Source organism: Larimichthys crocea, chromosome XVII (assembly GCF_000972845.2).
Source record: "Larimichthys crocea isolate SSNF chromosome XVII, L_crocea_2.0, whole genome shotgun sequence".
In the NCBI taxonomy this organism is placed as follows: Eukaryota; Metazoa; Chordata; class Actinopteri; family Sciaenidae; genus Larimichthys; species Larimichthys crocea.
The window spans coordinates 19,612,867-19,636,452 of record NC_040027.1 but is presented as its reverse complement, the minus strand read 5'-3'; the positions used below and the strand labels follow the sequence as shown (position 1 = coordinate 19,636,452).

General features: G+C 40.9%; 1 protein-coding gene across 1 annotated transcript in view; it reads left to right on the top strand.

Annotated features, from left to right (window-relative positions):
• The window catches only part of agbl4 (AGBL carboxypeptidase 4), a 249,305-nt gene that overhangs the window by 118,451 nt on the left and 107,268 nt on the right, over positions 1-23,586 (top strand). Inside the window, exon 5 of the mRNA XM_019262716.2 lies at positions 15,143-15,359. Coding sequence (XP_019118261.1) covers positions 15,143-15,359 — 217 coding nt within the window. The remainder of the gene's footprint in view (positions 1-15,142; positions 15,360-23,586) is intronic.

Sequence of the window (23,586 nt, the reverse complement as noted above, 5' to 3'; positions counted from 1 at the left end):
GCTGCTGTAATTGTACCAGCATCATTGCCCTTTTGTGTTTTGTGTGTTAGCATATTTACACAGCTTCATTATTTGTTGTAGTCTTGTTAATTTGCACCTACAGTATGTGCTGGCTTCTAATTAGCATTTACAATCTTTGACCAAATTCACATTTTATGTCTCGGAGTGGTTAAAACCATCAGGCCACCGTGTGACGTGTCTTAACATATTCCTCAGTGCAACATCCTCCACCATATTTTACTCTGATACTATCTGCATCGTCGAGGAGCTGCAATTAGATTACTTGTTATCATGGTAAGGATGTGAAAAACAATCAGTGTTTGGAATTACAATGATCAATCTTTCAAATTACAAACTGACAAAAAAAAGGTGCAGCGTCTTTTGAAGAGAGGCCAGATCCAGTGTTAAGTGAACACAAATAGAGCTGTTCTCAGGACTATGTAGGCGTTTCTTTGACTGACACCTCCTTCATAGATTTCTGCACTCACCTCTGTAGGTTTACAAGTTTGTTGTACTTCTGACCACACCCACTGTGATATAGCATTGTACTATAGTACAGCACAAACAGGATTATTAGCCTCAGTTACTATTATACTATACTATACTATACTATACTATACTATACTATACTATACTATACTATACTATACTATAGCTGTTATGTGGAGTTTTGGTCACATCAGCAAAAACAGCTTCACAAAACTGGGAACAGATCTAATTAATCAGAACTTAGATGGGGGATGGAAAACATCTAAAAATACATTATGCTATAAATATTAGCAATAAATGTACTTTCTGTGACATATTGTTTATTGCATTATACATAATGTGTATACCTAAAATGAATGTAATTATCAACCTGCTTCATCTGTAGTAGTTGTGTCATACAGGACAGGCCTCAGTATTATTGTTGCCACTGGTCCACGCATTACTTGTACATCACAGTCTTATTCCCCCGTCCAGCAGCAGTAAGGAATAACATATAACTGTCTAGTTGGTCTGTTCTTATCTCATGTCAGTCCAAACAGCGCTCTACTGACAAGTGGTATTTGACTCAGTCAGAAACTGACACGCACGGAGAGGGAGAGAGACAGAGAGGATGTAGGAAGAGAAAGAAACAAGAGAGGCGTGAGAGGCAGAAAGCGAGACAGGGCATTCCACAGCACCAGGTTGTGAAACACTGCCAATCTTTTTTTGTCTGATAGAATAATCAGCATGCCCTCGACAGGAGAGTGAAAATTGCCATTCACGCACAAAAACATGGGAAGGAGAGTCAATTATTCGCTGGGTTTGTTTTTCTCTCTGTGCCGTCCATTTGCATACTGTTCTATGAGAAGGTGCTTTTGATGTAGTTAGACAGTTCTAGTCAGTTATGATATTATGTGAATGTGTCTTATTAGCGCGCAGTGTGTGCAGACAGGGAAAAGGTCATAATGTTTCTTTGTTCCCATAGCTCTTTTTCCTCAATTAAAGCTAATCACCGGAGCCTAACATTGATCCAGCCTCACAGCTTTTCTCATGCCTGAATTCTGATTATCTCTACATGTGTGTTTGCGTTTATATGTATGTGAGTATCATATGTGGGAAAGAGAGAGAACAAGTGCAGCAACGCGAGGACAGGACGAATCGTGTTCATACATGTGCCCATGTGACAATGTGTGTAAATGTAAATGCCACTCTGTGATCTCCTGCACATCGAGTGATTTACCTCTCTGGTGTAATGGAGCAATTTCTCTCCTTTTTTTTTTCTCTCTATTCCCCATCTCTCATTTTCCTCCTCTTTCAATCTGCAGTAAAATATTCTCCCGTTTAGCTCTGTGACAAGTCATCTGTCACTCAGAACAGCGAGGGAACATGCTCCTCTGATGGACAGGGCCCAATATATGTGTGTAGGTGTGTATGTGTGTATATGTATGCAGGTAAGTACACTGTGAATGATGATGTCATTATTTCTCATCTGCTAATTAGTAACATAATTAACCGACACCTAACCGGTGATTGCGTTGGTGCAAATACAAAGTTGCAGTAAGCACGAGATTGAGTACTTTCAGGAAGTTGAAGAAATGCTTTCATGAACAGAATATTTATTTTCCGTCAGATTGTGAGCCGTGCATATTGACAAGAAATTGACATATCTTGCACTATGCTACCCATCCATCCTCTTCCCAAGAGCAGTCGGACTCTTTCGTTCTCACTTTCGTGTCTCTATAGAGTTGTTTCTATTTGTTTATCCTTGCCAGATATTGAATTTTTTAGAATAAACTTTGGGAAGGGAAATGATTTTCTGGAGCCACATGCGGTAGAGAGAGACATTATTCTAGTCTCCTGTTCTCTTAACATTAAATGTTATGATAGAACATCGCAGAGCTCTGTGACACATTCTGTTCAGATATAATGGCTATAAGTGCTCATCATGTCTTCATTCAGCGCAAAGCGGACAAAGAGAGGTTGCCTGTTCTCTGACACACATTGACTAAAATTCACTCTTAACTGATGTTGCTGCCACGGAGGAAAATATATGTTCTCATACCTTTCGTAAAAACACTTTCTTCATAGTTTACTGTTTTGTTAATCTAATAAATGATACTTTGGCATAATAGGTCAATAAAAAGCAGCTTCTCTGCCCAGAAAGCCATTTCAAATTTGGCAAACCATATAGTGGGAACAAGACAGTATATTAGATGGTTTCAATGTAGAGTTATATTTTAAAGGACCAGTCTATAGGATTTAGTGGCATTAAGCAGTATAGTTGCTGATTGCAGCTCCCTCAGCTTGTTTAATTTATCCGCCTCAGCTATTGTAGACACATGCAGGCTCAACATGCTCCACGGAGAAGGACCCACAGTGTCTGTAGATATAAAAGGTTAATTCTAAGGTAACAAAAAAAACATAATGATTCTTATTGTCAGGTGAAACCAATATTATGCATATTACAATCCATTTCTGACATATTCTGCCAACCCTAGATCTCACACGCTCGACCTTTAAATATGAGGCTGGTGTTATTCTATATTTTTAGTATTGTCAGAAAATCCAAAAAGACCCGAGCTATAGTAATAGTATGTTAGGTGTCAGGAGTCATAAATACTTACATTTTTTAAAAATAAAAAAATAACAAAAACAGCTGGACCTTGTAGTTTATTGTGAGAGTCAAACAGGAGTAAATAGTGCATTTGGTGGCGGCTGTTTTCAGCTGCAGATACATTTGATGCTCCAGTGAGTATTTCTAGTGAGTATAAGGCATGTGGGATCGGCTCAAAATAAACTATGGTGCCAGTGTTCATTGTAATGAAGGAACATGTCACCCCGTACAGCAGTGCAGCATATTGATATGTTTTTAATAGTTTTGGGACAACAATGGAGCTCTGTGGCACAGAGGAATAAACTGTATCGGGCTTCAGGTTACTGGTTTGGGTCTTTTCATGTGATTTATTAAGAACGGTATACAATATCTCCAGCTTTGTCAGGGTGTTTGTGTTTTTACCTTTCCATATACTGTATGTTAATGGGGTGTATAAAATTTCTGTCTCTTGTCCTGCAGGCGATTGTCAATACAACTTACTATATTATGGTGTATTTTCATGCTTATTTTCTCTATTTCTATCTCTAACGTTTATCAGGTACAGGCTTTTTGAGAGCGGTAAAGCCATGAAGGGCAGGGCAGCTCCGGGTGCTGCAGCCACAGGCTCTCTTCTGTAATAGCCTGTAATTCCTTCTGTCCAGTATAATCACCACCACATTCTGGCAGCACGCACACACGTACAAACACACACATATACTGACACCTATATATACCATGAGTGAGTGAAAGAGAGTGAGAGGAGAAAGGCTTTCATCCAGGGTCATATTCACATCGAGGAGGTCGCGGTCATTCCTGCAACAGCTGTCCCTCTGTTTGCAAACCTGTGCGTCAGTGCATACTGTACATTGACCGGGGGCCTCTGCACACATTCTGAGATTGAAGTTGAAAAGAGAAGACGAAGAAGAAGAATTATTTAGGCAAAGGTCAGGAGAGTTCAGCAGTTACACTAATCCAGGTGTGTGTTTGTCTCCCGGGCTCTGAGGCAACATGTGGTCCTCATCTCCCACATAAGCCACAAAAAAGTGTGTGTGTGCGTACATGTGTGTGTGTTTGAGTGGAAGAGCTGGATGGTACAGGTGCCAGACTTTTCCCCTACAGCCCCGTGGCGGCCGGAGAAGTTAATTGGCAGCATCTGGCTGTCTGAGAGCCCAAGTGCCCCCCTCTCTTTCCACCCCACCCTGTTCCTTCTCCTCCCTCCTTCCCTCCAGCCCTCACCTCCTGTGGGTGCTGCTACCCCTGGCACACACATGGTGACACCAGTCTGGCTGCAAGCTGTGAATGTGGAGTGTGTGTGTGTGCGTGTGTGTGTGTGTGAATGTGATATACTGGGGAGTATGGAGGCAGACAGGGCAGCCAGGCCCCCAGCTGCCACTGCCGTGCCAAGGAAAATGTGGGCAGACAGGCTGGCATCTTTGTGCCAAGGCCAGCAGGGCCCTCAGGGAGGAAGGGACACAGAGGAGGGATAGATGGAGGAGGGAAGGGAGGGGGGCAGAGGGACGGATAGAGATTTTGGATGAGTACAATTCTACTGATCTTGTGACAGACACAACATGGGGTTTGCGTGCTGATCACGCTACAAGCAACATGTGGTGTGGCGACACCACTGTGGCCTCAGAATTACCTCATGTCTGTCGGGGCATCTACCGACAAATGTATTAATCATGCTGTGATTGTGATTCAATCTTCTCACTTTTTAATGAGGAAAACAACATTTGCTGTTTACAGCCTGAAACTTTGACATTTGTCATCATTTCTCACATTTTGTAGATTAAAAATTGATCACTTGATAACGCATCATCGTAGCTCCAGGAACATGAAAGGTCATCCATTCAGCTGTTGAAATACAGTAAATAGAGTACAGTGAGGCCAAAGTACATCCTCATGCATGTGGTTCAAGATCTACAGTAGTGTGCATAGCTACAGAAACATAGTATTACCTGTGCATCTTACTTGTGCATGTTTGTGCACCTTGAGCACATGGTACGAGGTTTAAGAGACACTATCACACAAAGAATAATTTGCGCAGATAGAGTACTACAGTAGTTTGTATAGAAATAGAAACAGTAGTTGTTTTATTACTTGTGATATGAGTAGTAGCAGTAGTAGTAGTAGGAGGAGGTGTAAAAAGGATTTTTTTATAGTCTGATGCAAAGGTCCCTGGCCAGAATCCAACTGGGGATGATGCAGTCGTATGATACCACAAGACTATGACATCATGTTTATGCCTCTTAAGCACATGGTAGAAGTGTTTCGGCAGAGAAAAAGGTTTAACACACAGAATAATTTGCACAAATAGAGTATTATGTGCTTAATAAGTCTATTCATAACATTCATAACCTCCCCGAGTTTTACTTATTAGCTCTCCGTCTAAGATCTCTGCTCTGTGAGCTCTAATGTTCGTACTACATTCGGGCCACCAGAACATCTGCTCCCCTGCTCATCACATGACTCTAAACTCTTCGTCCTCTTTTCCGACACGCTGCTCAGCACAACAGTTCACCTCACGTTCAAAATGCACTCATGCAACCAAAACACTTCATGCGCGTCTCAGATTCAACTGTTGTAACCGAACACTGACAATTTTTGTCGGCCAACAGTAACACTTTGTCACGAATTGAAGATGTAATCGACTCTCACTGGAGGTGAAACGCCAGGCGTCCCAACAGTTACAAAATGTTCTGCCTCACCTAGCACAAATCTTTTATAGAGGTCACCAAAGAATGAAAATAGATGCAGAGGTTTTACATTTTTATGTATGTGTATTTTTTAATTTCTTTTTAGTTACGTTCTAGCATTGGAATTAGAAAAATGCAAGTTCAGAGTTGATTTGTTCTGGCAGATGTGTCTGGCCTCCCTTCCGTTCAGACAGATCTCCAGCTGACCTGGCCTGGGCAATCACAAGCATTTATCTACAGTAATAAGAGGGCGGGTATGATACTATGACTGGACAGAGGAGCACAGCCTTACAGGCCATTTTTCTAAACAATCAAGACGGCTCCTGATGTGAAACTCTTTAAGTTGAATCTGTTGTCACGTCAGTATTAAAAGAAGTGGACAGTTAAAGTTACTGGACACTTTAAGGGTTTGTTGATAAGAAAGATGTGTCTGCTGTACTCCCAACAAGATTTGGTAAAGTAAATGTATGTAATACGCCACACTACAGGTTTTTTGTTGCTTTGATTGGTTGTAGTTTGTAACCATTTTGGACTACGCTCATTGATAACACAATTAAAAATGAACTGAGAGAGTCTGGCAATGTCAGGCTCATTATGTTCATGTACATATAAGAGTTTTGACAGTTGTGCTGTATGAAAACAAAGCAAAGTTTTAGTGGCGGTTGAGTTTGACTGAGTGAGAAAACAGTTTATGATATTTGAAAGATGTGGTGATTGAATGCATTTTGTGTGAAAGCAGCGAAAATTGATCTAGAGTTTGGTCCACCTTGGCTTTTGTTGTATGAGTATGTGAGTGAACTCAGTGTGTGAGTGTAGAGAAATGTGAACTCTAAGTCAGGTGCAGTTGTTTTGCTTATAGATTTTTTTTATTCATTTTTCTTTTTTCAGAAATATTTGCTGTAGAAGGGGGTGAAACCTTTGAACATATGTCCAACCGCCTGTGAATGAGTCGAGGAATTCTGAAGCCTCTAAGTATTTCTATTCTTTATTTGTTTCTTGTTACCTGCCCACTCGCTCTCTTTATGTTGATCTAATCTACATATTATAGTGATTTTTGCTAACTCATTTGTTAACATCTATTGCAAAAAGGTTGGATTTTGTGTCCACTGTCCATATTTCTCAGGTTGTCAGTTATTTTATACCATATTGTGTTTTTTTGCTGTTATAAAAAAAGCTTTATGAACCACAGCTACACAAATGAATATAGATGTTTTTAGATATTGTCAGAAGTTTAAAATACAATAACAATTTTGAAACTAACTTAGTTCAGTACAGAAATATGTGGTATCATAATAACATGATGGGACCCTTGTGATATGTGAAGTTATTGTTTTTTTTTATAAACCTAAGTGGGGCAAATTAACCATTATTGCAAAATCAGCAACACTGATTGTGACTCAAGGATGTATTTATAATTTATTTTGCCCGCCATTGCATTATTTAATGCCGTTGGTTATTTTCCACAACAGCAAGTCATTCTGATCAGTGTAATTGACTACAGGAGGTGAGCTCATCTCTATGTGGAATTTAATAAAAAGTGATTTCAGAATGTGTCATGTGTGTTGCGTTGCCCTCCAATGAGTAAATTTCCAGAGAGAATGATCTCATCACTCTGTGTGACCTTATTCTTCCTCAAACACACACACACACACACACACTTGGTGATGCCATGTTTGATCTTCGATCACTTGTCCTACTGTTACTAGCTTGACTCATTGTGCCAGTCAGATACAGTGAGATCAGTTGTATAGACTTATGTTATGACTGTATTTGCTAGAACAAGTCATTTAGTAGTATAATTAAAACAGTATACTACTATAGATATATAGCGAGAATATAGTGCAGTGGCTGTAGTTGCAGTGTTTGATTGAAACAAAAAGTGTAATTAAAAAAAACACATTTGAGAATTTAAGGGATTAAAATAAATGTTAGATAAAAAGAAAAAGAAAGAGTGAAAGCATGAAATGGAAAGAAAAACAAAAGAAAGAAGAGTCAGTGGGCTTGGTCAGGCCTGTGTTGTGCCATAGAGAACATCAGTAATGGACTAATGGACTGGACAAATAGAGTTACATGTACTGTATGATCACATGATCACTTCCCCACTGTGCCAAACATATGCACATCATAGACCTTGGTAGTGATGTGTGTGCGTATCTGTTGTCTTTGTCTGTGCAAGTGTCTGGTCTCTTGGAACATTATTATTATTATGACTTTGTCTGGCGCCGGTCTGTCTATTCGGTCCACACTCATAGACACACACACACACACAGATAATGTGATGGGAGTATAATGTTGCACTCTGGGAAATGCTGCATCACACAATTATAGACGGATGGTCTCTTCTCTCTCCTCTTAAACACACACACACACACACACACACTCAAGCCCACTCCTCCCACTGGCTTACACACCACCACCACCACCACCACCCACCAGGGGCTTAACGCTGACATCATCATTTTATTATTTGTGTGTGTGTGTGTGTGCATGTTTAATTCTTTCATTATCCTTGCTTGTGTGTATTTTGTCCGTACCCCCCATTATGCTAGACGAATGTGCACCTGCCCTGTTGCCCCATAGGGGACCAGTGGCGCCACAGTGGCGAGGGCACAGTGATCATCTGCTTTCTGCTAATTGCCCTGCTGCCCCACAAGACACGGGGGAGCTAGCTACTTGCAGGCGCAGTGTGCTCAATCTAGCTGAGACCCCTCTGGGATATATATGGGGTCCCTTTTTTTTTTTTACTGCCAATGGAGGAGTGATTTGGAAAAAGCTTACAGTACGGTCCAAGAAGCAGCGTATCTGAGAGATGAGAGATGGTCTATACAGTAATATATCTTGTCCATCTAACTTTGAAGTTATAGATATCATATAGCCTATAATTGTCAGATAAATGTGTGTGTGTGTGTAATTTATTCTTCTCTTACAACCAAGCTGCATAATTTGACTGGCGATTTTCCCCTCAAGAGTTACATTTCTGTTTGTGTAGTGTGCTTGTTGCAAAGACACATCTCACAGAACACAGCAGTCATTGTGCACTGTGATGTTTCAGTTGATTTAAAAAAAAGAAGAAGAAAAAAAAGTCAATCCTCTTTCTGTCTTTCGCTTTCTCTCTCTCTACTTTTCCCTTTCAACAGGTCACCTCTCACTCCAAGGTGTGGCCCTCTACTGGTCCATCCAGGCACTTTCACACTGCTCAATAGTGAATTTCTCACGTTGAAAACAACCTGTAGATTTAATTTTAAGTTAATTTTATTTGCCTGCACATTTAAGAATATAAAAATGTTCTAAATTACTGAAACATATTGTGCAGTTTTGATTAAATCACCCAGAAGAGCTTCTTAAATCAGATTCTCAACAAATATTAAGATGACAAATAAAGACTGCTTTGGGGACTTAATGATGAAAGCAAGAATGAAATTAAATAATAAACTGTATATTTTTTTCTTCATCTCCACTATCTCAGGGTACATTAGTTAGAACAGTTACTGTAAATCCTCCTGTATTTTCATGGGTGGTAACTGAATCTCCTGTAAATGTACGGGTGGAACAGATTAGGAGTTTGCGAATAGCTATGATGGCTACACAACAATATTTACATTGCAGACATTTACATAATAATTTGGTCACCCTGATGGTGGTTGCAACAATAGGGTGTGTTTCTATTTCTAGATCAGCAACGTGACAAATAACAGAAGGGTGTGGGTCAGAGGCAAAGAGTCCTGAGAGTATTAAATATCTATTTTTAAAAGAGTTTAAAAAATAAAATCACAGGCACGAGGTATAAGGTGTCTTTTCATCTAGACAGTAAATTAGACTGAGAGGTAGAGGACGATGTGGTGAGAGGGTGACATGAAAAATGTGTTTTTACACACAAGGACAGACCAACACAGAACAACAGACATACACAGATAATAACAAAAACAGCCACACACAACCACTCCCTCTGTATTAAACATATCAGCAGAACAAACTGGGTTACTCCTATAAACAGCAAACGTGTTTTATTTAGATGAGACTGAGATTTATGGCTGCTTTCAGCATTTTATGGAAATAACTTCACGTTTTATGTCCGCTGCATAATCTTAACTCAGGTGAAGCGCTCTGATTGTGATCTGATATTGACCAACTTGATACGGCCAACACCTTGAATTATATTTAAGTCTAGAAGCTGCCAAACCTGGGATTAGTTTTCTAATTAGATTAGGCCGTAAACAGCATATATATGTGAATATCAGAGCAAACACTGAAAAGTTGAGATGTAATAGCTTTTCTACAATGCCTCTGACAGTAAGTGGTTTAAAAAGGCCACCTGATGAGAGTTCACCTTCTGGGTGTTTGGTGCAGCCATCAGGTGAGAGTGTCTTATTCTGTCGTGTTTTCAGCCTCATCAGAGGGCTGTTTCTGACCTGAGCAGGCTGTTAACTGCCTGTTGTCTCCACGGGTGTGCAACTCTCAGTTCTCTTGTTATAGGAAAGTACATAATTCAAAAGTGTGATTGCTTCCTGCAAAACCTCACTACTGCCAGCTACAAGACCCTGCCAGTAGCATTAATCCCAGCATCATCAGCTGTGTGTCTTCTTGACTTTATGCTTGGACACACACACACACACACACACACACGCACTGCTGTGGAAAGTTACGATTAACCTCTAAAAACAAAGTCTTTCCTCGGCACTGTCACACTTGTGAGACGCCACATCAGAATCCATAACTAGTATCCCCTGCATCTTCACTGGTCGCGTAAGTTAGTCCCAATCGAAGGACACATTCTCGTAAAGCCTCAGTCTAATAAATATACTGTACCGCCACATACAATATACAGCAAGCACACCAAATTACAAAGCAAGCACAGGTTGCCTAGTAACAGTGTCTTCAGAAAGCTTTGTTGTAACTTGATTTGCATCCAAAAAAGATAGATGGATGCCTCGTCTAGAATATACTGTATATCCCATCATGTTTGCACACACACACACACACACACACACACACACACACACACACACACTCATGGACTCACGTCCCCACACATGAATATACATAGCCACACGTTTGACACTTCTCAGATGATTCGGAAGCTGTTTTCTGCTTGACTTGGTATGCAAAACAAGAACGTGAGGCCGTGTTTTTAAAACAATGAGCCTATCTAACATCTGGCATCATTTTAGAGTGCCAGGAAATATTGCCTGTTCAATTATTGGCATACTAACACAGGGGGAGTGAAGAAATATGTCATTCAATGTGAAATGTTTGCCAAACGGACTAACTATATGCCTTAAATGAGCTGGTGGGGTGCCGTGGAGCTTGACAGCTGTACGGGCATGTTGGAAGACGTTTAACCTTCATAACAGTTGACAGGATGAACGTTTGACAAGCTGAAAGAGACAACAGTGAGATAGAAAATAAAATGGGAGTGGATGAGTGCGTGTGTCCAGGCCTCGTGAGTTTTGTCCTATATGTTTTCGCCTTTGTCTGAGAGAGTGCTCGGAGCAGCAGTGATTGGCGTGTCCTCTACGCTTGATTGATTTGAAAATATAGACAAGATGTCGCCCGTATGAAAGCTACCAATTTATAAGCCTTCATCTCGAAACTTCAGAGAGACGTCGCTGCCATCAAAATCAGAGCGGGAGTTTGTAGCTACCAATGGTTCAGAAGTAGAAAAGCCTCGGCAAGCAAAGTGACACCTCGCTAAAGGCTGCCTGCTAGCTCTATGAAACCTTCTCCCTTTTCATTCTCCCCTTGTCTCTTTTTTTCATCCCTTTCCCTCTGACTTTGTCTCTTTACTCGTCTCTTTCTTTATTTGTCACCCTTTGTCTAGTGTTGCAGTCTCTCTATTTCTTTTTGCTCTGCGTCTTTCTCTTTTTTCTGTAAAGCTGTGATGAGACGCTCTGGCAGTTAACTTGTCCCACAGCTCGCTGTCAAAGGAATGACCTTGATGTTGCTCACATACGGTTTGAGTTTGCTGCTTCGTTTCAGTCTGTGACTCTTTGCATATTACCGAATGTGTGTGTGTGTGTGTGTGTGTGTGTGTGTGTGTGTGTTTCTGTGTCTCTGTAATCACTGAATTGTAAAACTATGTGTGAGTGCGTTATCATCCAGGGAAGGCTTCTCCATTTTTTCCCTTATCCCACGCAGTGATAATTCTGTTTGTGAACGACGGCATTGTACCACGTCAAGAGATGGGCAGGGGAGAGGCACAGGGAGGTACCATTCAGATAAAACAAATTGCCGGCTGCTGAGCAGGAGCTGCCACAGCCTAGGAGAAGAAAAAAAAATCCAAAGGGACTGTGTGCATTAGTGTGCATGTGCTGAAGATTTTCTGCATTTTTATATTTATGTGCGTGACTGTGGTACCTAAAGCAGCTACAGCCTCTTCCTTTAGGCCTTCCAGACAGATTTTTTTTTTCCATAAGAAGTCACAGAGCTATTTTCTCTTGGCCTATAGCTATAATGCTGCGATGGGACAAGCAGCAGTAATTAAAATCAATAGCCAGGACTTTTCCAGTCTCCGGCAAGGTCACACGCTGCCCAGTAGAGAGAAAGAAAAGGAGAAACAGAGAGATGTGGGATTGCATGGATGGGCAGAGCCAAACAGGGAAATATGTAAAGAGGTGAAGTGTCATCTTATTTTAATTAACCTGCACCTTGGAGGGCTAGTACCACAGTAATGCACCAGTGTGTGTGTGTGTGTGTGTAAATGCGTCTGTCACATGGAGGTTTATTTTGTCCTTGCCGGTCACTTTTATTCACAGAATGCTGTACTTCAAATCCATGCGGTCTATGCAGAGGAATGATAGATTAAGTATTTTTCATGTTTGTTTTTGTTTTTTTTGTCTTTCACGTCTTTGTCCAGCTTCACAGTCTGTAAAACAAGGCTGGTAAACTGGCTCCAGTGGGAAGGCTGGGTGTGGTATAGCTAGCCACTGGCTGCATTAGTATTCTGCTGAGATAGCCACATGCAGATACATTCCCCTTTCTCCTCCGCTGAAGGAATAATCAGCCTTGCCTTTCTCTCCCTTCTTCCCCTCTGTCTGAGACAGGCCGAGTGATTTAGCTTTTTGTTTTACTAGCTACCTGCAGGGACATCTTCAAGTATTTGAAAATGCATGCAAGTCTGGTCACTATGCATTTCTATGCAAGTCTGTCGCCTGAGCCAGATGTATTAGATGTCTGAGCAAACACATAAAACTCTCGCTCTGTGTCTCCTTCCTGTCCTCCCTTTTCAAAGGTGAGTCACGGAGAGAGAAGTTCACTCCATCAGAGTTAGCGCATTATCAGTTCCTGTTCCTATCACAGCCCAGATAGCATCTTCATCTGATCTGTTGCCAGAGACGCTAGCTCAGTGGCCAGTCGCACCATCACACAGCTGCTATGCTGCTAGCCGCCACCCCTTCCCATATATCTCCGTATCAGGCCCAGATCTGCCATCGCCCTGCTCTCTTATCTTCTCCTTATCTCCTTATTCCACCTTCTTTTCTGCTCCCAACATCCAAAACCCACCAGTCACTCGTTGTCCTCTTCTTCCTCTTCTTCTTTTTTTAAGCCTCCTCCCTCAGAGCGTCTGCAGAGCTCCTATGGCAGCGTCGTTGTTCCCCAAGCCTGGTTTTATTCACCTAACTGTCAAGGTAGAGTGAGTAAGTGACAGGACAAGACAGGAGAGATTTGGAGAAAGAAGGGAAAAAGGAAAGATGGAGAAAGAGAGGCAAATACAATCACTCGCATGCATACAGCATCCTCCTGATGTCTCTCATTGGTGAGGGCTAAATGAGGAAAGAGAGGAAGACAAAGATAGACAGGCGAAGAGTGCGAAAAAGAAAACATGTCGCGTAAGCAGGGAAGTTCTGTGGACTGCAGCAGTACTGTCCCGTGCCCCATCGATCGTCCACTAGGTGCATGGATCAGTCAGCTTTATTTCAGCCTGGGCCAAGCGGGCAACATACAACACGCAATTCAGCAAAGTACACAACCACAGTGCACAACAAAGGAAGCATAAAAGACACAACACCAAACACACAGCACGTTACAAACAATCACACAACAAGAAATATGATATACATATTTATATATATATATATGATACAGAGATTAGATGCTTACCTTTCCCTCGTTCTATGTAATTGTTTCTAAATTTCTCACCACAACCTGAGGAAACAGTTTTTATACTTCTCACTTAGAGTGCAATTCTAAATTACATAATGCAAAACACTAGGGACAGTGCAATGGTGTCATCAACGTCATAAAGTCTCTTGTGTTCACTTGAAAGTCTGTGCCTTTTAAAAATGCAAAGCTAAAAACTACTAAAAATACTCACTGGCACAAACTGTAATTCCAAATTCTCCAGTTGTTTCATAAACTGGAAGCAGACGTCAAAATGGGAGCTGTCCTGTTTTTGAGAGATGAATGTGTGAAAAGCTATGAGAAAGAGAGAAAAAAAAAGGAAAGAAAATGAATGACATACAAGTCAAGTTTGGTCAACCGTGATGCCGGAACATCACCAGTGTTTTCCCTTTCATTCTTCATTTTGTGTGAGTGATCTGGTCTGCTGTTTTATCATTCAGCGCGTGGCATTTCTGTTGCTTACTTACAGCGGCTGTGCCTTTTAGTTTTGATGGGAAACAAACATTATTTTCAGATTTGCCTGAAAGAAGTTGACTAAGATGCTGAACAACCTTGAGTTCTGAAAGAGAGTGATATTTAAGATCTGAAGTAGTTAAGTCAATTTGCCTTTAATTTATCAAGTTAGTTGACAATTTATCACTCTTTGTAATTTAATTTCATTGTTGTTCACATTCATTTTCTTTCTAAATCTATCAGTTATATTTTGTCATGTTTGTGCTTCCTGAGTTTGCCCTCAGTAATAAATAGTGGCTGTGGTGTTTATATGACAAATGATGAATAACAAAGTGTTGATTAATGATCAGAAATTGTTGTTTGTCTTAAATCAACAGAACAAAAAAATCTTTATTTTTTTTTTCGTTTTACGTGTTGGTTTGTTTTAACATTCACCTCTTATGAGTTCAGGACCTCTCAGACTTCCCAAACAGCCAGAGTACCAGGTGATTTCTCCTTTCTTCCCTCAGTCCTTGTATTCCTTTGCCAGCTGAACTCAACATCTCTGGAAGATGACAAACTGACAAGTTGATGCAACTTCTGCGTTATGATTTCTCAACTCTCTCACGACTCACTGTTTCCTTGTCTCTCTACACACTCTCTCTATCTTCACACTTTTTTTTTTCCTTCTCTTGCTCAACTGTTCTCATTGTCCTCATAACATCACCTGATGCAGTTATAACCTGTCTGGACCTCACAGCCTTAAATTAAAACACGTGTCCTGTAAATGACCTCTCTAATTTCTCTCTAATTTGTTTGTCTTTTGCTGTTGCAGGCAGAGGCTTCCAGCCAAAAATGTGTACTACTACCGCTGCCCTGACCACCGACGCAACTATGTCATGTCCTTTGCCTTCTGTTTTGACCGAGAGGATGACGTATACCAGTTTGCTTACTGCTACCCCTACACCTACTCCAGACTGCAGCACTACCTGGCCAGCCTGGAGCGCAGGAACCTGCCCTATCTGCAGAGGGAGCAACTAGGACTCAGTGTGGTGAGTTAGGAGGTGGAGCTTTGAGAGCTCCAAGAGTTTTGAAGAGAGGTGGAGAATAAAGTGTGTGTGGCAGTGGAGCAGAGAAGTCGAATGGCGGTGAAGATTAGGGATGGAAGGGTTGTAAAGGTGTAGTGTGGGTGTGCATTCAGAATAAGACTCAGATTGGTAACTTAGGTGTGCCTGCTGGTCATAACTTCAACCTCTCATGTTATTATTAAGTTTGTTGCACTCTGAGATGACGGACTGTAAGCCTCTAGGTGTGTGTGTGTGTGTGTGTGTGTGTGTGTGTGTGTGTGTTTGTGCGTGTAAATGACTCTGTGTGTAATCAGCAGAGCTCTCACCTCGGCAGTAGGAGCTAGTGTATCATACACGCTGCCTCCAGTCTTGTCTGCTCTTATCAAATAATTGTAGGAAAAAACTCATTAGAAATGCTTGAGAGATTACGACTTTTTCTTCTGTCCTCAAACATTTGTCAGAGGAAAGCTTGCTGCAAGGGGAGCACCATGAAAGTACAGGTATTTGTGAGGAGCACCTGACCATAAAATACAGAAAATTTAGAAACCATGGCATGAAACAGCTCATGGCACAGTTGAAAAAACAAGAGTAATACCTCTATGAATAAAAGTTCTGGTGACACAATAATAATGACAATATAAGATTTCAGATTCAGATTGTTTTTTTTTTTTTTTAAAGCCGATTGAGCTCAAATTCAACACTGAGAAGAAGATGGTTGTCAAAGCATTTGTGTTTTACTAAAACTAAAAAAGTGGAAATACGTACACGCAACTATTTGACAAATTATCTATCTATCTATCTATCTATCTATCTATCTATCTATCTATCTATCTATCTATCTATCTATCTATCTATCTATCTATCTATCTATCTATCTATCCAAAGGATTATGGCTTGTATCGTGAGTGATCGATCTATAGAGTTTGGTGTATCGATCCCTGGGGTTGTACGCAGGACAATAGTCATTTACTATCACCACTCACAGTCCTTTTCTCACTGCTGTTGTTAATTCCTACATCTTATACGACTGAAGTGAAATGAATAAAAAATCAGCATGGAAAACATCAACGCATAGTAAAATATAAAATGCATCCATGGTTCAAAGACCTGGAAGTTAAGGTTTAATGTCTCTCACTAATCTTCTCTCTCCATCTGTACTACGGCTGTGTTGTGTATAACACAGTGTAAATACTAAGCTTTACAATTCTGCCTGTGCGGCACACTACTTTTTGCTTTATTTTTAAGCCACATCATTTGTCCTGAGCAAGACAGAGGGGAACAGAGAGAGGACAGACTCACTCGGTTTGGCTCAAAGAGTCAGTATTAGTATTCATAGTCATAGAGAGGTTTTATGGCCGTATTTTTCTCTTTATGTTCTCTGGGCCTGGGTGGCAGACAGCCTAGCCCCAACCCTCTCATATCTCTTTCTCTGTCTGCTCCCTCTCTTGCTGTCACCGTCTCCCCCCTCTCTATCTCATGCGCAACTCCACACACACACACACACACACACACACACACACACACACACAGAGGTCAGAGGGGAAGGGATAAGAAGGGACGAGGAGAGCTTTCTGGCTGCATCAAAGTTTAAAGAAGGATTGCTGCCGTTTCAGAGATTCTTTGCAGGGACACCACAATAGCTTTAACCTTCTAATGGGTGCAGTTATCTCATAAGGATGGAAATAAGAGCCAGGGCCATTTGCACTGGCATTCTTCTATCTTGCTGACTAATTTGTTTTCTGTAATTTATTCCTCTGAACAAAATCTCTGCCATCCAGCCTGCACTGGTAGACTCAGATACTATAAAAAAGGTTGACTATTTTTACCTCCAGTCTTTCCATCTTTAAAAATGTGGTAATGTTTACTGATTAATAACTCAGGTAATTTTTATTATCTTATTCAAACCAAGATTCACTAAAGCAGAAGGGATTTGATTTAATGTGTAAATCTCGAGATTGAATTCACTTCAGCTATGTTGCATTGTAAGAAGTCTCTTAAATTGAGATAGGAAGATAGAGGAACAGAAACAGGGAGAGAGATGTAACAGTTCTGGGATGAATGAAAAGGGCAAGCCGCGAGGATCTGAATCTAATTTTCAGATCAGCCTCTCAATTCTCAAATCTTTCACTTACACTCAAACTGCCAATTAAGACTTTACAATAAGAGTGAAATTCACCTGTCCAAGCTTTTTATGTCTACATATCACAGTGGGTAGATGGTAGATTAGATGGAATATCAGGATGGGCATGCACAGCTATTAGTCCCAGGCTGAACCCTACCTAGTTTGCCCACCATTAAAGTTTGTCTAACATAAGTCCTGAGAATCTGCATGAACAATAACACCCTCCCCTTGTTCCTTTTTTACGACAATACTAAGCATTGTTGGTTCCAGCCTCAATTTTGAAATGCATATTAGCAAGGTCGTCCAATCTTGTTTTTATCATCAAAGGAGTCCTGACAAAATCTGTTCATTTCTTAGCTGAATCTATCGTACATGCTTTCATTTCCTCATGTGTAGATTACAGTATTGGCTGCCGTGACATAAATCAGAAAACAATTCAGAGACTCCACACTCAATACTAGCAAAAAACAATAAAAGAGAAAATGTTACTTCACTAACAATGCAGTTATAATACAATGCATTTACATGGTCTAGCAATTGAAAGATTTTACTTTAGACCCACACTGTAGTATATCTCTGAATTACCGTGCCTGCATGTAGTCTGAGGTCCTCAGGCAAGAACCTGTTGGCTGTTCCCATGTCAATGTGACTAAAGACGACCAAGCGTTTTCTGTTAGGGCATCTCAATTCTGCAATGACCAGCCTGACGACCTCAGATTTGCAAAGTTAGTATCCTTTTTAAAATCACTTCCTAAAGGAATAATTTGACATTTTAGGAAATATGCTTATTTGTTGCTGGCAGAGAGTTAAATTAGAAGATGCCACTCCCAAATCTGTATGTAAGGCTACCAACAGCCAGACTGTAAACAGTGGGGAAGCTAGCCTGGCTCAGTCCACTGGTTACAAAATCCACCTACCACTACCTCTAAGGCAAACTAATTAACCCCTTGTGTCTTGTTTGTTACAAAAAGAACAATATATTTTTTACAAGGGGTTATGTGCTGGACTATTTCTTGGCTGGGAGCAGTTGCAAGGCAGTGGAGACTCCAGGAAGTTACTGCTCCCAGCAAATAAGATATAGTCTGGCACATAACCCCAGTAAAATGGCAAATTGTCAACTTTTAGACAAACAAGATATACTACATGATATGTAGTTAAGCTAAGCTAACTCGTTGCTGGCTTCATATTTAACAAACTCATGAAGGCTTTTTATAACATTATTTAATTTTAATTTAGTCAATTTTTGTCATGTGTGTATTTATGTGTGTATGCAGATTGTTAAGCGCGTCAAACATATGTAAAATCTATGTTTACATGTGTGAATTGATTATTTTGGTTGTTAGCTACCCACAACTCCCAAACACACAGATCCTTAAAATGAATATATACACTTGTACATACTGTAGATGTACAAACAAAGCATCAGCCACAAAGTCAAATACCAGAAAAATCCCCAGAGGAGAGGGGTTTGAATTCCTGCTCTGCTGGGTTCATGCCCCTGCGTCTGTTCCTCTGGTCCCTGTCTGTCTGAACATTTTCTTTTGTAGACTATCCTGGCAGTATCTGAGTAAACCTCTCTCTCTTTCTCCCCCTGAGGCGTCCATGTCCACAGAGACACAGAGAAAGAGACAACATGCGTTTACCCTGCTACAATACTAACAAGCCTCCTGGAGAAGACTTCTTCCTTCTTTAAAACAATTCCCCCCACTTCTTGTATGGTCTTTATGTGTCCCCCGGCCATCTGGATATGAAAGTGCCTTATTTGCCCACCTTGCCTGTTGACAAAGCGTTTTTATTTTTTCTCACCAGTAGGCAGTGTCTGCCCGGGAGTTGCAGAGGCAGCAGTTTGAGTTTTCCTTCTCCCGGCCCTCCTGGGGAGGGTGGGGCTATGACACTATTAGTCACCTCTGACACAGCACAGCCGCTGCCTGTAGACCAGATGGAAGGAAAGTGTAAATGAAAGACCTCAGGGTGGTAGAGTGGACTGGCCACTGACCAGCCTTAAGGTTGTCTAAGAGCTAGTCTGCATGCAACCTGAATCCTTGTTTGCTATTATACTGTGATACACATCAAGTAAAACTATTGATCTCAGAATCACAGTGCAGGGATGTCACATCCACTCAGTTCTTTTTTTATTTCTGAAATCTCACAAATCAAAGCAAGATTATGATAGATGGCTTGTGTTGTGCTGAAGAGAGTCAGCGGTCACTGTCAGCTGCAGTGACTTAACATTACTTAGGCTGTTGTGATTGAATTTTAGACCTAATCCTGTCTGCTATCAGTGTTCAGGTACCATGTCTGGGTGTCTGCACAGTAGGAGTGGAGTCTCGGAGAACAGTTTTTTTTTTCTCCGTGTCTGGAGCAAGAGGAGGGGAGTGGAGTGGGCACTGCAGCTATATCTGCCTGGCTGCCTCTCTCTCCCCTTATCTCTGTGTTTGTACACTGTGTGCCAAGATCCAATCAATAGCCACTCCAGCCGTGGAGAGAGGAGAAGGTCAGCAGCCACACTGGAGGAGCCAGGCTCGACAAACTGATGGAAACACGGAAAATATAGGAAACACACCACAGGCAAAGCACATTTCTTCTCTCGTGTAAAGAGAGATTCATGTGATTTCTGTCCTTCAGGGACTTGAAACACTGTTAAACATTCCTAACTTTGTTGGGAGTCAGTTTAGGCTTGAAACTTTAATAATACGATATAATATGATAGTTTAAAGGCAGTGTTGCAAGTCCTTGGCAAGACAGGAATCACATTTATAGTCGTGGGCCTGGACAAGAAGAATGGTTGTGACATGAGCCTTTCATCATCACATTTTATATTTCATCAGTTTTGACTTTGTATCACAGCCTTGTGGAGTCATGCTAACTTAATTTAATAGATTGATATAAATATATGATAAATAATAACTGAGCTGTCTAACAGTGAATTTTCACTTTTGTGTGGAACTGATTGACACCATCCATATCTTCTCAGCGAAGGTTTTCCACATCATACATTGTCATCAAGTAATGTAACAGCATCCATTGTGACCAAGTGCCAGTTTTAATTACAGTTACTAATTAATGCCAACTTTCTGTGAAAGCGGACTCTGAAAGCCACGTTCTTGACACTGGAGCTATTCTATGAATGGCTGTGTGATTGGTTTGTAATGAAGAGAGTCCTCCAACAACTGACTGCCTCTTTCAAAGGCCAACACCTGAATAGCCAATCAGCACTTTATCATGTGGATGAGGTGATACTGCAAAGTGAAAACCACATAAGAGACGTGAACATCCACTTTGTATTTTAGTAGTGAAAGGAAAGTCCAGACCGGTTTGGTGTGTTTGCTGGTAAGACTGAAACTGATCCAATCATACAGTTTATAGGGAAGCAGAGAAATACTGCATTCTCTACTGTTTCAATCTCTTTAACTACAGTGCCACAGATGGGGCAGGCGATTAGAAATGCGCGCCATATATTCCCCCAAACATCGATAGTTTTGTAGCTTTGTTAGCATATATTTAAGACGAACACAAGCATTTCACCAGTCAAGCAAGCTGGCACCACTCAAGTAAGAAAACTACTTTCCCCAAGCTGAGAGGTAAACAGCTCAAGATAACAGTTTTTTTTAGTGACAGACTGTTCATGAATGCATTAGCTGTGGCCTAAATATCAAACAGGAAAAAAACATACTTTAAAAAGAAAAATGCAAACGAAAAAAGACAACTTAAAGAATGTAGTTATGAGTGTGAATCTGAATTTCACTCCATACTTTTTTACTTCCCCAACTAAGTTCTGATGTTTTCCTTTGTGTTTTTGTCTTCCGTTTGTTGTTGACTTTATGGCATTACCTCTTTGCCACTTTCTTCCCCCTGTTTTTGCATTTGTCATAATTTATTCTCTGCTGGCCTCAGGAAGTTTTGTATATTCCTTGGCAGCAGCTAACAGGTAGCTGAATGAAAGAGCTAGACTCTTTATCGTCTAATAATATGTTAATCACTGCCTACAGCATCTCAGCGTCAGAACTCCGAGGAAGATTCCTCAAAGATGGAAAGGTCATCATTGTATCATTGCAGGTTTCTTGGCAACAATTTTTGTTTTTATACTGCTTTGTCTTCCGCTTCATTAGTGACTGACCCTTATTCTATCAAACACTTCTTACCAACATGACAGTATCTGTTGTCTAGCACGTAACAAGTATCTGAAAGAAGAAATGAGCAGTGACTGTCCTCTGTTTCCAGACAGCTGACTAAGAAGGCTGGTCCCACAGGAGCAGAAGATAAGCAGGTTTATGATCTATGTCCTTATGTTATAGTTCTGTATGGCCTCTTATCTTTAACCAATGGTTCCCAAAGGAAACTAGATGCTTTATTACGCATCCCTACCCCTGCATCTTTCCCATCTCTCTGCGATCAAGAACGTGGTAATGAGGGAGAGGTGGTAGGTGAATGCTTTCGACATGGTTGTTGCTGCAGATATGGTGTCTGTGCAGGTGCTGTGTTTAACTTTACAGTGTTACACAGTGCAAACAACTTTGTGTGGACAAAATATGGGAGATAAATAGATGAAAGTATCACAGGCGAATCTCTTGGAATTTGATGGTGTGATGTTCACACAGCACTGACCCCTTGTTGATCCTCATTATAATGTTGGCACAAAAACGCACAGATTTTGGGTTACCCAGACAGAGATAATATTTATTTTGGAAATTGGAACTTATTCACACCTTAATGGCTTGGTGCTTTGTGTCTTTTTCTCTCTCCCTCTGCCTCTCTCATTCTCTTGTCTCTCCCATGTTTCAGTGAATAGGAATTAAGATAATGAAAAGTTCTTTGAAATGGCTAATGTCTACGAGGCTACAGTGCTGTGAACCGGAGTTTTGTGAATAGTTGGGGACCTGGTTTATGAAATTAAGGAGGAAGAAGAATGTAATATCAAACTGAGGCTGTGCAGCAGTCAGCAGTCACGTCTCTCTCTCTTTTCGCCTCTCTTCGTCTTGTTGTGTCTCCCACCTCTTTGGCTTCAGAGGCAAATCTATTCCCATCCTCGCAGCTGCATTACAGCCGTCTATCTGCCCTCCTCTGCCAATGGATATTTACTCTGCTGGCTTCCTGGGTGACGCTCAGGATGGAGCACTGAGCAGGGAGCACTCACTCTGTCTCATTTGGGTGTCAGGACTCAGTTCCCCAGGGGGACACAAAGAGGGAACAAAACAGATAGAATTCAAGGCTTTTAATAAATCAGAATACACCTTTCTGACAGTGTAATTGCTTTTCATTGCCCGGCCCAAATTTACCAGCAAGCAGGAAAAAGAAGGCAAAGAGGGGAGACAACAAGAGAAAGAAAAAGACAGAGAGAGGAGAGTAACGCAGAGCGGGCTGTACAGTAGATCATTTGTTTGGGGGAAAAGAATGAAAATTAATGAAAAGAGAGTTGCTCGCCCTCCAAAGGCAGCCAAGCTTGAAATTCACTTTGAGGGAAACTTAATTTGTTGTAAATGGGCAAAAAACATATTACTGCGCAGCGCGTAGAGGAGCTGCACGGTGTGTCCGTCTGCTGCGTCTGTCTATCGGCATGTGTTTGTGGCAGATGAGGACGCTATGCTCTGAATAGCTCAGCTGAGAGGAGGGAAACACAGGAGCCTGTTAATAACTCCAGTAACAGCATTCTCTTTCTACATGACTGCTCTCCAGCACTCCCTTCTAGCACGTCTGAATACAACTCCAGGATGTGGAGGAGAACTTGTCAAAAGTTACTTGTAAGGAATAAAGTTTGGCCTGCTCACTTCAGGTGTGTGCATATGTTTGTATGTGTGTGTAAGCAACACATGTAAAAAACAAACAAATAAATAAATAAATAAAACTTCCATGAGTGGAATCATGGAAAAAAAAATACAAAATACAAACTCAAAAAAATCAGGAGAGAAAAGCACTTTTGTTGGCTGAGGTGGAAAAGCTGGTGCATCATTGAAAGGAAAGTGCGTCGTGGAGCTATAAAAACAGACTTAATAAATCATAACATACCTGAAGCATGCAACTTAAATGTCCACTGAAGCTTCCACTAAGGTAATCTCTATAAACAGATATCAACATATCTAGAATCTAGAGGCA